Raw genomic sequence first — 14,248 nt, 5'->3', positions numbered from 1 at the left:
AGCTTCGCCAGCTGGCAGCAGCGTACATTGCATACGTACCTCTCGTTGGTGACGGCCTCAGCACAGTCAATTTTCGCTTGGGATTCCTATCCGTTTCTTTGAACTGTTCTCACAACCGACAATTATCATTTCCCTTGACCGTTTATACATCATCAAACTACAACTTGACTTCTATCCTGCCTTCCTACCTCCCAGGCTAACTACCCCAGACATAGATTCATGGATCTGCCAAACAGAATGTCTGTTTGGATATTGAATGATGTGCAACTAAGCTGAACCTTATATATCCTGTTCTATGAGCAATATAATAGTACCTCAGAAACCATGCGACAAGTCTAGCTCAGAACCCCTTTCCATCATGCCTTTAGCCGACGGTCTCATCTATATCGTTCCGTTGACAATGCTCAAAGTTTCTCATGTGTCCATTACACTGTCGAGTAAGATTTTTGTAATGTATCGTGTCAGCATCGCGTCAAAAGACAATGCCAACCTGGCTTCCTTTTTTTCTCTCTCAAACGAGATGCACTTGATCCAAGTGATGCGTCACTGCCGCCTCGTCACCCTCAAAATCCTCGCACATTGGGCAACGAACCGTCGGCGCTGCCATCTTTTCGGAAGAAGCTTCAGGTACCCCAAATCCAGCTGGTAGAAAATCCGCCAAGCTTCTTTCCGGCGGTCCTTCCAGGTAGTCGTCGTTGCGCACATCCGTATATCGATGCGAAAATCTTGCACCGCCTCCTCCTCCTCCTCCTCCTCCGCGCGCAGGGCCAGCATGCGTCCGCGTATTCGACGAGCCCGTATCGCTTCCGGCGAGCCGTCTTTCTTCATGATCCGCATCCTCGGCTGATGTCTTGTCCAGGCGCTGTACTCGGCCGACTTGGCCTCCGCGCAGGCGCACCTTAATGCCTCGCGGATGGTTGCCCGACGTGAGCACCTCACCCACCACACCGCGCGTTTCTCTCCCCGTAGGCTGGTCTTCCTTGAGAATTATAAAGACACCGGCGCCGGGGGCAACGTCTCGGATCGTAGGCACGGTGCCGGCCGCCTGCTGCGGCGTGGCTGGTGCTCTGTGGCCCTGGCCTCCACCTCGTCCACCTCGTCCACCACCTCCTCTACCGCCTCTGCCACCACGACCGCCGCGATTGTTCCCTCTTGGCGGCCGCGGCTGTTGGTTTCGCGGACGCTCCATCGAGAGCGTTCTGAGAAGAGTATTTTGACAGGTATTTCTGATGTGAATGCGGGCCAGTGTTCGCAGCATTAGATGCAATGTGGTTGAGAGTATTGTGTGCGATGTAGGTTTGCAGTCAATGGTTCACTAGGCAGAACTCATGGCAAGCGGCCGACATCCACGCACTGTAGCGCCCGCAACTCCCGCATCTAATAAGATTAATTTTCTTTGTTCTTCAATTAGATTGCTGTCGCTTTCTACTCCTCGCGGTAAATGTGATGGTGTTCATAATTGGTACATTTATGTTTTATGTGCGTTCAAGTCGTAATGTATATACGATACGAATCTGTCTGATGGGAACCTCAGCATGCATGCTGTAAAGTCATGCTGCGATGAGTTTACAAATGCCTGTAAGGGGCCCAAGAAGTCAAAGCAAGCCGAAACTCCATGTATGCAGCGACAGTGAGTGTGAATGTGTGTGAAGAATGCTGAGAAACAAGAACAAGAAAGCCACGAGTCAACTCAAATCAAATGGTTGATTAACTCGTCGCCGTCATCCGCAGAATTAAACAGTTGTAACCAATGAAGCGATGAAAAAAAAATTTGAAAACAATCAGAGAAATGAGATGAGTTTCCGACGTCTCAGACGTCGCCGCTCTTTTGATCCGGCTTCTTGCGAATGTCGGTCCAGCCAGTCCCCCACGAAAAGACAAACATGCACACGCAAATAGCTGCAATGGCGTAAAACACTTCGTTTACACCAAGGGAGTATGATTGCAGAACCTGATCAATCCTATCAGCAGGGACAACACTGCTGATATCGGCAGCACCGGCATTGATAATCTTGTCGGCGCCAATCTCCGGCACGCGGCTGCTCAACTCCTTCTTCAGCTTGGTGTTGAAGAGCGTGTTGATAATGGCCAGAAATATGGCGCCGAAAAATGTCTGAAACAGGACCATGGTGGCGGTGGCAACCGACGCCAGCGCGGGAGGGGTGTGCGCCTGAATGGCAATGACGGGCATCTGGAACGCCATGCCGCGGCCAAAGCCGAGCAGCACCTGGTAGCCGGCCCAGACGACGGTGGGCGTGCGCAGGCCCCAGGTGGACAGCAGGCCGTTGGCGACGGCGATGATGACGGCGCTGAGAATCATAAACGGCAGGTAGTAGCCGACGCGCTGCACCAGGCCGCCGCTCACGACGGTGACGACCAGCTGCGTGACAATGGCGGGCAGCATGGAGACGCCGCTGCGCAGGGGCGAGAGGCCGCGCACCGTCTGAAAGTAGACGGGCAGGTAGTATCCGGCGCCGAGCATGGTGGAAAACATAAACATGCTGGCCACGCACGCCGTCCACACCTCTCTCTTGCCAATGATGGGCAGCGGGATCATGGCCGTCATGCCGACGCGGCGCTCCCAAAGGAGAAACAACAGCACCTGGACGCCGCCGCCGATAAAGAGGCCGATGATGGTCGGCGAGCGCCAGGCGTACCTGTTGCCGCCAAACTCGAGAGCCAGCAGAATCATGACGGCGGCGGGCGCAAACAGCAAGAAGCCCACCATGTCCATCTTGCGCAGCGTCAGCTTTCCGGGGCTGTCACTCTGGACTATGTACTTGCGCTTGTCGGGGATGGCCGTGACGAGAAAGGCAGCGACGGTGACGGCGCCGACGGGCAGGTTAATGTAGAAGCACCAGCGCCAGCTGGTAAACTCGGTCAGCGCGCCGCCGATGAGCGGGCCGGCCACGAGGCCCATCTGGCAGACGCCAATGAGGATGCCCATGAGCTGCGGCCGCTTCTCCATGGGCGCGCAGGCCGTGACGATGGCGAAGCTGCCGTTGGTGAGGCCCGACGCGCCGGCGCCGGCGACGGTGCGGCCCACGATGATCATGGTCGACGACGTGGCGACGCCGCAGAGAAGGTTGCCGATTTCAAAGACGAGGAAGAAGGCGAGAAAGGTCCACTTGGCGTGAAAGTAGGTGTAAAATTTCCCAGAGAGCGGCTGAAGAGCGGCGCTGTAATTTTGTTGTTGTTGTCTGTCAGTATAAATGGTCTCATTGAAACCGGTGATGGGATGTTCTCGTACCTCGCCAAGTTGTAAGTGGCACCGTACCAGCCGATATCCGTGAGCGAATGAAAATCACTGGTGATTTTGGGAATCGCCTATAGTAATAGCGTTAGCAAAGAAAAATTCCCAACATCATATTGCACCAGCTTCCATGAGAAAAGCTCACAGTGACCAGAATCGACACGTCCAGCAAGTACAAAAAGCACGCCAGCGTAATCGCCAGCATGACACTAAACAACCTCCAGCCGTGAATGTACTCGGGCGCTGCTGCTGCCGCCGCTGCCGCCGCCGCTGCCTCGGCCTCCTCGGCCTTCCTCTTGAGCACCGAATCCGGCGTATACGAGCCGTCGCGCTCAACCTCGGTCTCCTCACCGGGATCCATGCCGAGGACCTCTCTCATCTTGGACGAGTGCAAGACGCGGAGGTCGGCAGGCAGGTCCGGCACGGCGGGAATGCCATCTTTGTCGCCGTCATTATTGTCGTTGCCGAGACCGGAAAAGTCGGGCAGCTCGTCCTTTTCGCGAATGAGGCTGCGGCGCGCCGCATTGTACGACAGGCGCACGTCAAACATGTCGAGGCCGTAGTTTGTGTCCGGGTTGGTGGCCATGGAGGCGCGCTTCTCCCGGAGCACGGCAAAGTCGAGCGGTTCCAGGTCAATCTCGGGCAGCTGCGGCGGGCGCTCGGCGACGGTCGACGCGGACCGGTTGTGGGAGCGGTCTGCGGACTCGGACTCGGACGCTGGCCCGTTCAACGGATGGGTGAGACTTCGTTTTGAGCGACCCATCTTGGATCTCGTTTTTGCGTAATGTCGCGCCTCTTGGTAGTAGGACTTTTTTCGAGCTTCTTCTTGTCGCCTCTTCGTAGTAAGACTTTCTGAATTTCTTCTTGTCGTTGCCACGCCGTGAAGATGTTTGTCGTGTTTTCCACCACTACAACTCAGTCGTCGTTGCGTCACTCTTGTGTAAAGATCGGTATAGTCTGCCGTCTACGTGATGCAGAAATGAGAAGTCGTTCAAAGGATCGTCCTGTCACTCTGAAAGTATACAAGTGTGAGACATCATCTACAAGTCCCGGGCAGGTGGGCACTGCAGTATAGATAAAGAAAAGGTTCCCCAATTCCACCCACTTCTGCAGTTAGAAAACGCCTCCTCATGCAACAAGGGCCACCGGTTCGAATCTGTCGGCCTTGGGGGACAGCTCTGGCGCAGCCCCGGGCCAAATCCCCTCGTCATCTTACACGATGGAGCCCTTTGCGTTGCCGCCACTTTTGCAGCGCACTTCCCGTATTCAGATTCTGCCACTCTTTGGATCGCCCCTTGTGCTGTTTTTTTCTTTGTCTGCCTGCTCGATTCCCTATGCAGCGCCCACTTTGCACGAATCCCGGTTGCTAGTCAAGGTGGTGGTTGCGCACAACCCCGTCAGCAGCGCCGCACGGGAAACGCTTCCGAAATAGGACAACAGGTGTAAGCACAACTCTAATCCCGGCTGGGGCCAAAGTGCTCTGCCATCAGTACCATGCTGCCTTTGTTTCTAGAACGCCACCGAATAAATGGCTAGTTTATTTATTTATTTCTTTTTTATTTCCTTTTTTTTCTTTATGAATGTACTTGATTGGGGTCGTTTCTTCCTATAGTAGCGTGGTTGTTAAAGTTGTCTCACTTAGTTATCATGTGTCTCTCCGCTATGAAATAGATCTCCCACATGGGCCACGCTGGCGATCGACGGACTCTCGCTTTCCTATTGTTCTTTTATTTACCATCTCAAAGGCTTTTGCTAAAATTTCCCATTCGTCCAAATATAATGTTATACCCTCTCGACACCATCCCGGTCTAGCTGCTTTCCCCAGTCTCACGCCAAAGGTGATAGGTATGCAAAGAAGGCGCTGTAGGAGCACCAGAGTGGGCATGTAAGCTGAATTCCCTTCCGCCCCTGCAGCCAAGGCTTCCCCTTACCTGCTGTCATCCCCGATTCGGTAATCGTTATGCTGAGATGGCCCCGGTCCTGTTCTCCATATAATAATCCCGAGCGGAGATGGGCATGAGGGAGACGCAGATTACCTTTTTGTCGCCCTTTCTACCAACTTATCGTTCTTGTCTTCTCTGGGGCTTCTTCTCGAGGTGGGGCTATTTCTACAGTTGCCCGTTCATGGCTTACAACCTTCACATTGACTAGGCTTTGATGGTGTGTCATGGTAGACACCATGGGCATCCATCAAGATTCTATTCTTCAAAAGGGCATCTCGGAGCGTGAACCCTTGCAATCGCAAGGCTTAGCCGTGAGACGTATCTATTCGCATCTAGAAAAAAGCCACATGGACAAGCCCTGGCTGACGACGGGATTCGCGTAAGTCGGCTCCGCTCGCCACGTTGGAAATTGTGCGTGCGCCATCTGATGATGAACGCCTGTCCTAAAAATGCGAGCAAGGGGGGGGGGGGCAAGTAGGCTTTGAGAAAGTTTTGTCATCAGACGATCCGTGTCGTACCAGTAGATGGGTTAAAGAGCCTCCGCTGTGGCGGACGCCTTTCACGAGCCTGGGCGAGCCCCGTTTCACGCAACAACGCCAATGCCGTACGATGCACAATACAGCATCATTGGTCACACGTTCTCTTTTCCCACCACAATTCATCGCGTAAGCCGGGCATGTTCCGCTACGCTCCGTATAAAGACGTGAGATGGCACTGCCAGCGAAATGACAGGGCCGCCCTGAAAAGGATATCCACCTAACTACAAAGTCTGTCATCTACCGAGCCCCTGGGCGCATATCCACCAGGCATAGTTATCTTAAAGAAATAGCCTTGGATTTATAGCCAGCTAGTCGCATCTGGCTGACAACTTTTTGCTCTTGGTCGTGTCACTATATGGACATGGCAACTGCCTATGCGCTGCGCCACTCTCGTCCATCAGCGTGCGCCACCAGCTCCGTTGCACGACATCACACGTACCAAAATGTATAGATCCAGAACTCGGTTCGCATTAAATTCGTATAGTAACGTCGGTGCATACCGTATAGTATCATAAGTGGCCATGACAAACCGTGTAAGCTGCTGTACAAAATCGTCACTGCATATCTCCCCAGGGCCCAAATATATCGGCCATCCATGACATGTCATTAAAGTCAATCGGTTCGCCGTCCACCATTGTATCCAGTAGCATAGGCTGCTCGGTCGCGGCCCTGCTGGCACTGTTATGCTGGCTGGTGGGAGTGGGCATCGTGCCGAAATGCTTCGACACAATGGGCTGCCACATGGCGCGCAGGTTGCGCATCTGCTTGGCGCCTTTTTGGAACAGATTGCCCTGGACCTGCTGGTCGCGCATCGGATATACACTTGCCACCTTTTCAAAAAGCTCAATCGTTCTGTCCACGATATCCATGACGTCCGCCGTCTGCCGTACTACCTCCTTGTCCCAGTTTGGGTTGTCGGAAATGGTGAGTCTGTATAACATGACCTGCATTGTAGAGAGGGCAACATATGTGTGGAGTGGAAGGCCAGCAATATCGCCCAGTGGGATTGAAAAGAAGGCGTCGTAGAATGCTCGAATGCAAACAAGGCATTGATACATTGACTCAACGCTCTGCGTCTCTGGTATTCGATGGTTTGAAAACAAGCCGATGGCGTGAATTTGGCATTCTGTCGAAACGAGATGTGTAATAATGGTGTCTATCATGGGTCAGTCGTGTCACAGTATATGAAACAAGGGTCAGACAAACAATTGGTAGTAAATCGGGGTGGTAGATTTGCTTGGATGGTGTTGAGCCTCTCTAAGAGACTTGGTTTATAGAGATATGTCGGAATGTCCTTTTCAGGTGCGTTGGGAAGTAAATCTTGCATGAGCAGTCGGTGGGCTTCGTCGCAGATTCTCTGTATCTTAATAATTGTTGCGAGCATGGCATCGAGGTGCTGATCATCGCCGCGTTCGAGTATGCTTAGAGACTCGTCCATGTGGCTCGTCCACGGCAAGGTCTCTGTCCGCGCAGTGAGGGCGTTGCATCTGCTAACGTTAGTGCGCCGTGACATTCCGTATCCTTAATATTACTAACATTGATGTGAGAAACCACAACGACAACACGGCCCTCCTCTCGTCCATTGTGCGAGCTTTTGGCGTGAGGGTGCTCATGTTCCAGGCCTTGAAGCCAACCGAGGAAAAGTGTTCTTGATTGGGCGGGCGCATCATGCCCTGTTCATAAATGACCAGCGTCGCTAATTGCGAGAACAAAACGACGAATGGTCTGGCACCAGGTCCTGTATTTAATGTGGCCCTGCATGCGGCGTTAGATCTGGGTTGAGGTTGGATCTAGGCAGACATACCATCCTAGGTTTGCAATAAGGCCTTGTACAATGTCCATGTTGCGCTCATGGTTCATGATGATGCGCTCCGACATTTCTCTGCGCACCTTGTCGCGCAGGAATTGCTGCTGTGAGTGAGAGTCTGACGCCAAATTCATAATTGACAGCCACAGGAATGGTCTCTCCATTCTTAGAGTTTTGGCGCTCATGTCGGAAGGAAGGTGAAGAAATGGCAGACCGGGCAGCCAAGTGCGAAACTTTGCCAGATGGACATCGGCCTCTTCAGCAGTCGGGTCACGCTGCATGTGGCCGCTGGCCATGTTTGGGTCAATGATGTTGCCGCGAAACATCCCGGAGCTATTGTGCCGCTCAGTGGTTGCGGCCTGGGCAAGCGAGTCGAGGGCCGCGGTTTGCGATCTTGTCTGTTGCGGCACATGCTGCATATGACTGTAGTCTAGGTGCCGTTGATGCTGCGCGATTTGTTCCTGCAGGTGCTGTTGCTGCTGCTGCTGCTGCTGCTGCTGCTGTTCTTGGGCGGGATGTCCTTGGGAGTTTTTGAGGATGGAGACGAGGTCATCAAGCTTCTCCTCCAACTGGGCCGTCCGTGATGCAGCGGTCCTCTTGGCCACCTTTTTCCTCGCCGTGACTATCGGCTGGCATTCTTTTCCGAGGCGAGTGCAACGTTCGCATGCGTCACCAGCAGCGGCCAGAATACACTTGCACTTGGCGCGAGAGCAGTTGGTGCAGGACTGTCCGTAGCCAGCCGGACGCGAGCCTCTCGCAGAGACAGTAGACGGGGGCATTTCTGCAAACACACGGCAACCCAGCCGGGCGATCAATTAGGTAGGCGCAAAACCCGCTGGGAATGGGTGGCCGTTTAGCTTGTATTGGGTGCTTTCCAGAGGGTCGGTTGGCCTCTGAACCCCGAACAGCGGATTCGCGGGCTCTTGGCTGTACTGCGGCGGAACGCCCACTGGAGCAGCGCTGTGAAATCAAAGGACGATTAGCAGGCTGCAACTAGCAGCACAGCGAACACGCAGGCGTTGATGGCAGAGCAAAAGCAAGAGCGTGCGTGGGTGCGACGAGAAACGGGCGGGATTCATCCAGTTAATGTAGGACGAAATCCGAGGGTTGAGAAGCTTTGGTAGGCAACAGCTTCGATGACAATTTTACTGGTGCAAAGCGATGTGACCAAAGCCGGGCTGAGGCTAACACTGGGCTGAGTAAGCCTGTGTACCTACCTATTGACAACTGGCGCGCTGACAACCTGACCGTTGGCACCGACCAGAAGCACAATCTGCAGGCCACAATAATTTATTACATATTCCTACGACTGTCATCCCTGTCAGCGAGTGTCTGTTCACTTGCGAGTTCACTGCATAATCACACCGCAGGCTGTGTGACGCGCCTTTGGATTACCGTCTTCCCCGCCTATCCAACTAATTCCGCGTGAGATTGGGGGCCAACAGACTCGAATGCGCCAGGGCAGTCAGTACAGTCCGTCAGCTGTGTACGAAGATTCCTGGCGGCGCTTCAGCACCGAGAATAACGAGACGACACCGTGAGACAAAAGGAAACACTTCGCTGGCCCTCTTCATTTGCTGCTCGCTTCTCGGCGAATAAATAGCACACCGGTAAAAGTTGCTCGCGCAGCTGAGACACGCAGCGCAGCCTACGGGAAAGACAGCGGAACGGCAGCCTGGTCGATAGGCTCAAATGGAATTGAAGTCCCAAGCAGCGATGCTCTGGCACCCAGAAATCTTTGGTCAACACCCTCGACAACTGGTTCTGCTCCCCAGAATTCCAAGATAATGAAAGCTCCAATTCCCTCCCAGCAAGGTATTCATTCACCTGTTTGGACCAGTCATGACCGTTGCGGCAGCCGTTGCCCCATGTGGCAAGGCGCGGCAATTGCAAAGTCAAAGTTCCCCAGCCCAGCTGCTGATAGCACTAACAAACAGCCCAAGACAAGCCAGTCTCAGTCATTTCAGTGAATCAAATTTTGAAGCACTTGGCACTGTACGGATCCGATAATGGCTCAACGTACTCTGTACAAGCCACCATCCGTTCCGTGCTCAGTTTGGCAGCGAACGTCTGAGACAATCACACAGCTCACAGCCGCCGGCGCGAAAGCTGGGCTTTACCCGTCCCGCCGTCATCAAGCGCACGACTGCCCACGCGAGTCGATGTGCTTAGATATCAAAGTAGGCCAAAGTAGACCATGCGATGGTAATTGCGACCGCAGCGAGCCACCATAGACGCTGCGAATTCGAAGCCGGTAGATTCTTTCTCTTGGTCAGTCATACCGCAACTCTTTGTTGCTGGAATTCGAAACATCAACAGCCCGCCTATCGAGAGACCTGTGGATATCTCTCACAAACAGTCGGTTGAAACGACTTTTTGCGCGACACTGTATAGCGATGCTGTATAGCCAACTGGACGTTTGTCCAAAATTATTTTCCAATAAAATTCGCCATAAATATTTCATTTCTCTGATATGCAAGCATCCAAAACCATGGTTCTGCAAGATCCTTCTCGGATGCAGAAACCAGGGTTTTCCACTTACATCCCACATCAGATGCGACAAACTCTCGCCGCCGCCACCTGCCGCTAACGGCCTTCACATTTGAAGCACGCAAAACGCTACATAAATACGCCGCCCAAGGGCACAGCTGGCTGCCTGGTACGTTATCAATGACCTTTTGCATCAGGATACAAAAAGCAAAGCACGCATGAAGAGGATGGCAGAGCATGACAGCTCCTCTACCAGGCCAACGACATACCAAACGCGCGCGTAGCAGAAACTCACTCTCCAGCTAGGTAGAAGGAACATGATGACACTTTCCTTTAGAACAACGTATTCAGCAAGGCGAATCTGCGCTATCAGCAGCTCGCAGCGAGCCTACGTTCTAATGCGGCGACTTTTGTGCTGTTGGGCCAACTTTTCGGTACCGTTTCTACGCTACACCACGTCTTTCTTGTCACTTTCAACTTGAAAATGGTGTTGGAAAAGGCTGCTAAACTACACTTTAGCTATTTGGCGAGCCAAAAAAAATATCGCATCTCCGAAGATGGTCGACGTCGCCGAGAAGGAGTCTGGCCCGTACAACAACAGCTTCAGCAGGGTATCGCGCCCACTTCATCTTTTCCCTCTTTCCTGTCGCGCCTCTTTGACTAGTTTGCCTCGTTGTACGAAAACGGCGGTGCACAACGGCGCGCGGTACGCTGTTACGCAAGTTCCGATGGCAAGAACGGTCTGTGGAACAGCGAGCTGTCAGCATCGCTCACCGAGAGTAGGGGAGCTTTGGAAGAGAAAAATATTGGGAGAATGCGCCCTAAACGTTGCATGCGAGAGTAAGATGCATGTACTCGTGTTCAAAGAGTACAGAGAGCGTACTCTCCAGAGTGGGATGACGGGAGCTCCTGGTCTGGCCAGCAGCAAGGCGAGCCAGACAAGCACATTGGCATGGAATGCGTAGAACAAGACTTTCTCAAGTAGTTTCTGTAGCGACATTCAAGTCTGTTCTATTCAAAGACTTTGGTGCTCGGCAAAGTGAAATTGTACGGCTTCGGGCTTCGTGTTCTGATTTCCTTTGGAAGCGAGTGAGCGACGAACAGCGGTTCGTTGGAATCAAATTTTTGAAGGATATTTAGGTTGATTAAGAACTTATTGTATATAACCAACTAGCTAAACGCACAAAACGTTTACTCGAATATATGTTTTTCTTTTTTTTTCAACCTCTTTGATGATTGCCGAGTCTCTCCGAGATCGCCGTCTTCATCGCATTCATAACAGGTATTTAATCGCCCTGGAAGGAAATGTCACATTCCAGACAGAAACTTGCAGAAGAAGAACTTTGAGCTGTGCTCTGCTCTGCTGTCAACAAAAATATTATTCCAGGGACAAGGCGTTTGTAGAGAGCGAATCTCGCCGTTACGTCGGCTCTAGGGTACGGGTTGAGCAAGCTCGTCCTCCAGGCGTGCACCATTCGCGACGAACCACAAACGCTGTAGCATCAGCGCGTTTATAATGTCCAGAGTCTGCGGGGAAAAAAAAAAATTCTGCCCAGCTAATTACGTGCTCTGGTAACTACTATTTACACCAAAAGCAGCCTATGGCTAAAAATAGAAACACTGACATGCAAGCAGGGACGATGACGATGACAACGGCCAAGCAAGGCTCGCGCCCCAGACCCATCCGGGCCGTCTTTCATGCAGCCTGACGTAGATGATTTCTGGAAGAGGGGCGTTGGGCTGAGAAGGGCACATCGTATTATCAAGGGGTTTTAAGGAAGTGGAGGGTTGAATGGATGTCGAAAGAGGGGGAACGGTGACGTTTGACGGTTGCCTGTTATGCTGCTGGCGGATATGGCCGGGTGCCTTATGAGCTTCCGTGCTGTTCAATGTACTGCTACAAGGTGTAGACATGTTTCATCTACTAAATAGTTAATTACCTAGTTAGTTGGTCATTGCCTGGTCCTTTCTTCTTGGCCTTGCCAGTTCTACGGAAGCTTCCGTCGAAAAAAGACTTGACAGGTCCCATTTTCTCACAGTAACTAGTAGTGGGTGAGGGCAATGCTTGAAATTCTGATCCGGCAATTTACGCTATTTACACGAAATCTATACAATTATTTCCATTGCAGTCCAGGCCCAGCTTCAATTGCCATCTGGTCTAGCGCCCGGTTCGCCGCTCACACTAGACGAATCCAAGATCCATGGTACACGCTCATTTTCCTGCTCGTCGTAAAATATTCTGCGTCGCATTTGCATTTGAGGCTTTGTAGCAACTTGATAGGTTCCTAGACGTAAAGGGGCAACAAAAATCATCCATTCTTCAATAACGACTTGTCGGCAAGCATTTGAGCGCGACCCAAGGCTCAACAGGCGACTTGTCTGCACAAACTTGATAACGGCCATCCATATGTGCGGCAAGTCCACAGCACGCCTTCCAAGGCTAACCGTAGAATCGCCTCGTGCCAGAGGCCACCAAAAGGTCTCCGTTGCCATAGGCAGCTTGGATACCCAAGGTAGCAGTGGCGTTAGTATCGAGCCCTTTGTTCCATGTTCTGTACAAAGTCTTGACCGGCGCAGCTCTGGTCAGGCCGGGTGCAGTGATCTATTGGTCCACAGCACAGCATTGGCAACGTTGCGGCTATTCATGTACCAATATTATTGAGATTGTGATAACAGGCGATTATGCCATTGACATTGGTGTAACGCGCATCCTCGGGTCCGCAGACGGGATTGTACAAGACAAGACAAGGGTGTTGTCGTCCGCGCTCGCTGTTTTGCCTTGTCAGCTACTACGGAATAAAACACTGGCGCTGCGGAAATTTCCTTCTGTGGTGCCCTTTTGGCTACCAATTTGCAATACTCACTTATGGGGTTTGGGAAGTGGTAACTGATACAGCTCGGCAGACGTGAGTGAGGCCGAGTTCCGAGAGAGAGGGCAGGCCGGGACCCGGGATGACCTCTGAGTACGGCTCGCCGGCTGGGGCGGCCGAAATTAGAGAGAGACTGAGGGCAAGAAGGGTTAGCATTTTTGTTTGATCAATTTTGGTTTGATCAATTTTTTTTTTTTTTTTTTGATAATTGAATGGGCGTTTTGAAAAGGAATGATTTTCGTGCTGGATAGAGTGAAAAGTGCCGTTTCATACACGATATCGCTGCCTTGTTATACTTGAGAGCATGACTTTTGCACGACTAAAATCAGGCTGAGATGTTTGACAGAATGTATCAGAGATCAAATGCATTGGTTTCTGCCATTCGATATGGACATGCTTCCCGAAGCACCTCGTCCTCGGCTGACATGGACCCGCGCAGGTCGTGGTAGCATTGCATGCAAGGCTCAAAGGTGGCACAGCCGCAAAGAGGGAGAATGCCAGAACAACTGGGTGCTTTATCATCATCAGCCTGAAACTATATCACTGAGTACCTGCCTGCTTGCCTCGAATGCAAGCGCAATCGAAAGGTTGTATACCTGACTGAACTCTCACCTATCGCATCCAGTAAGTGCGGCTTACAACCTGAATATGAATTACTGGTGCAGTGCTTCCAAGACCAAGGGCGAGCTGCCTTGCATTCCATCTTTTGAGGATTGGAACTTTGCATACATGACACTCGAAATGAGCATGTAAAGTCCAAATGCGTGTCTGAGCCGCGGGCTACAGATGACGCCGCTGACAAGTTTTCCCTTTCTTTCCGCGGAGTAAACTTCCAGCAAGAGGTTCAGAAATATGTCTGCTCGTCTTCTTTTGCAAGTCATTTCTCTAGTAGCCGTGGCCTGGGCCGCAGTTATCCATTACCCAGAAGTCGTGCTTAGACCGAGGGCTTCTTAGCCTCGAGTGTTTGGGCCACACTTTTGAGCAGCGATAAAAGTTGCCGTCGGCTCTGCCTCGTACGTTGAGTCATAGATCCTGCTTTTTGATATTAATATACTAACTGTGCGAAAAAAAGGAAACAAAAGTGCATCTTCAAGATTACATTAGGCCCCAGCTTCGAACCTACCTTACCCCTTGGTCCCGACGATCAGGCTTTCACCAACGTGAATGACCTCATTGCGTGCCATCATTACCCGAACGGGCCTCAACGAACAGCCCTGCGTGGCGCCAAGCGGCCGAATAAATGCCCACTTTTGCTGTGTGATGGGCTAGCGAAGGGCAAGCTCCGAGATGAGTTCCTGACGAGAAGAGTTTTTGGTTCCCTGCCCTTTTCGGAAAGTCAAAGAACC

The 14,248-nt window shown here is 52.0% G+C and overlaps 3 protein-coding genes across 3 annotated transcripts; all 3 read right to left on the bottom strand.

Moving 5' to 3' along the window:
• Positions 1-511: 511 nt before the first annotated feature.
• BBA_07032 (uncharacterized protein) lies at positions 512-1,189 on the bottom strand (the record flags this gene model as incomplete). Its single annotated transcript, XM_008602129.1, has 1 exon — positions 512-1,189. One exon carries the CDS (start codon positions 1,187-1,189, stop codon positions 512-514), a length of 678 nt encoding a protein of 225 aa, XP_008600351.1.
• Positions 1,190-1,810: 621 nt separating this feature from the next.
• Positions 1,811-4,016, bottom strand: BBA_07031 (MFS multidrug transporter; the record flags this gene model as incomplete). The annotated part of the gene is made up of 3 exons (XM_008602128.1): positions 1,811-3,179; positions 3,251-3,327; positions 3,399-4,016. 3 exons carry the CDS (start codon positions 4,014-4,016, stop codon positions 1,811-1,813), a joined length of 2,064 nt encoding a protein of 687 aa, XP_008600350.1.
• Positions 4,017-6,289: 2,273 nt separating this feature from the next.
• On the bottom strand, positions 6,290-8,321 carry BBA_07030 (Zn(II)2Cys6 transcription factor; the record flags this gene model as incomplete). The annotated part of the gene is made up of 4 exons (XM_008602127.1): positions 6,290-6,891; positions 6,942-7,222; positions 7,272-7,490; positions 7,540-8,321. The coding sequence occupies 4 exons, from the start codon at positions 8,319-8,321 to the stop codon at positions 6,290-6,292; spliced, it is 1,884 nt and encodes a 627-aa protein (XP_008600349.1).
• Positions 8,322-14,248: the final 5,927 nt, after the last annotated feature.

Source organism: Beauveria bassiana (genome assembly GCF_000280675.1).
Source record: "Beauveria bassiana ARSEF 2860 unplaced genomic scaffold BBA_S00022, whole genome shotgun sequence".
Classification (NCBI taxonomy): Eukaryota; Fungi; Ascomycota; class Sordariomycetes; order Hypocreales; family Cordycipitaceae; genus Beauveria; species Beauveria bassiana.
This window is presented reverse-complemented; position numbering and strand designations above follow the sequence as displayed.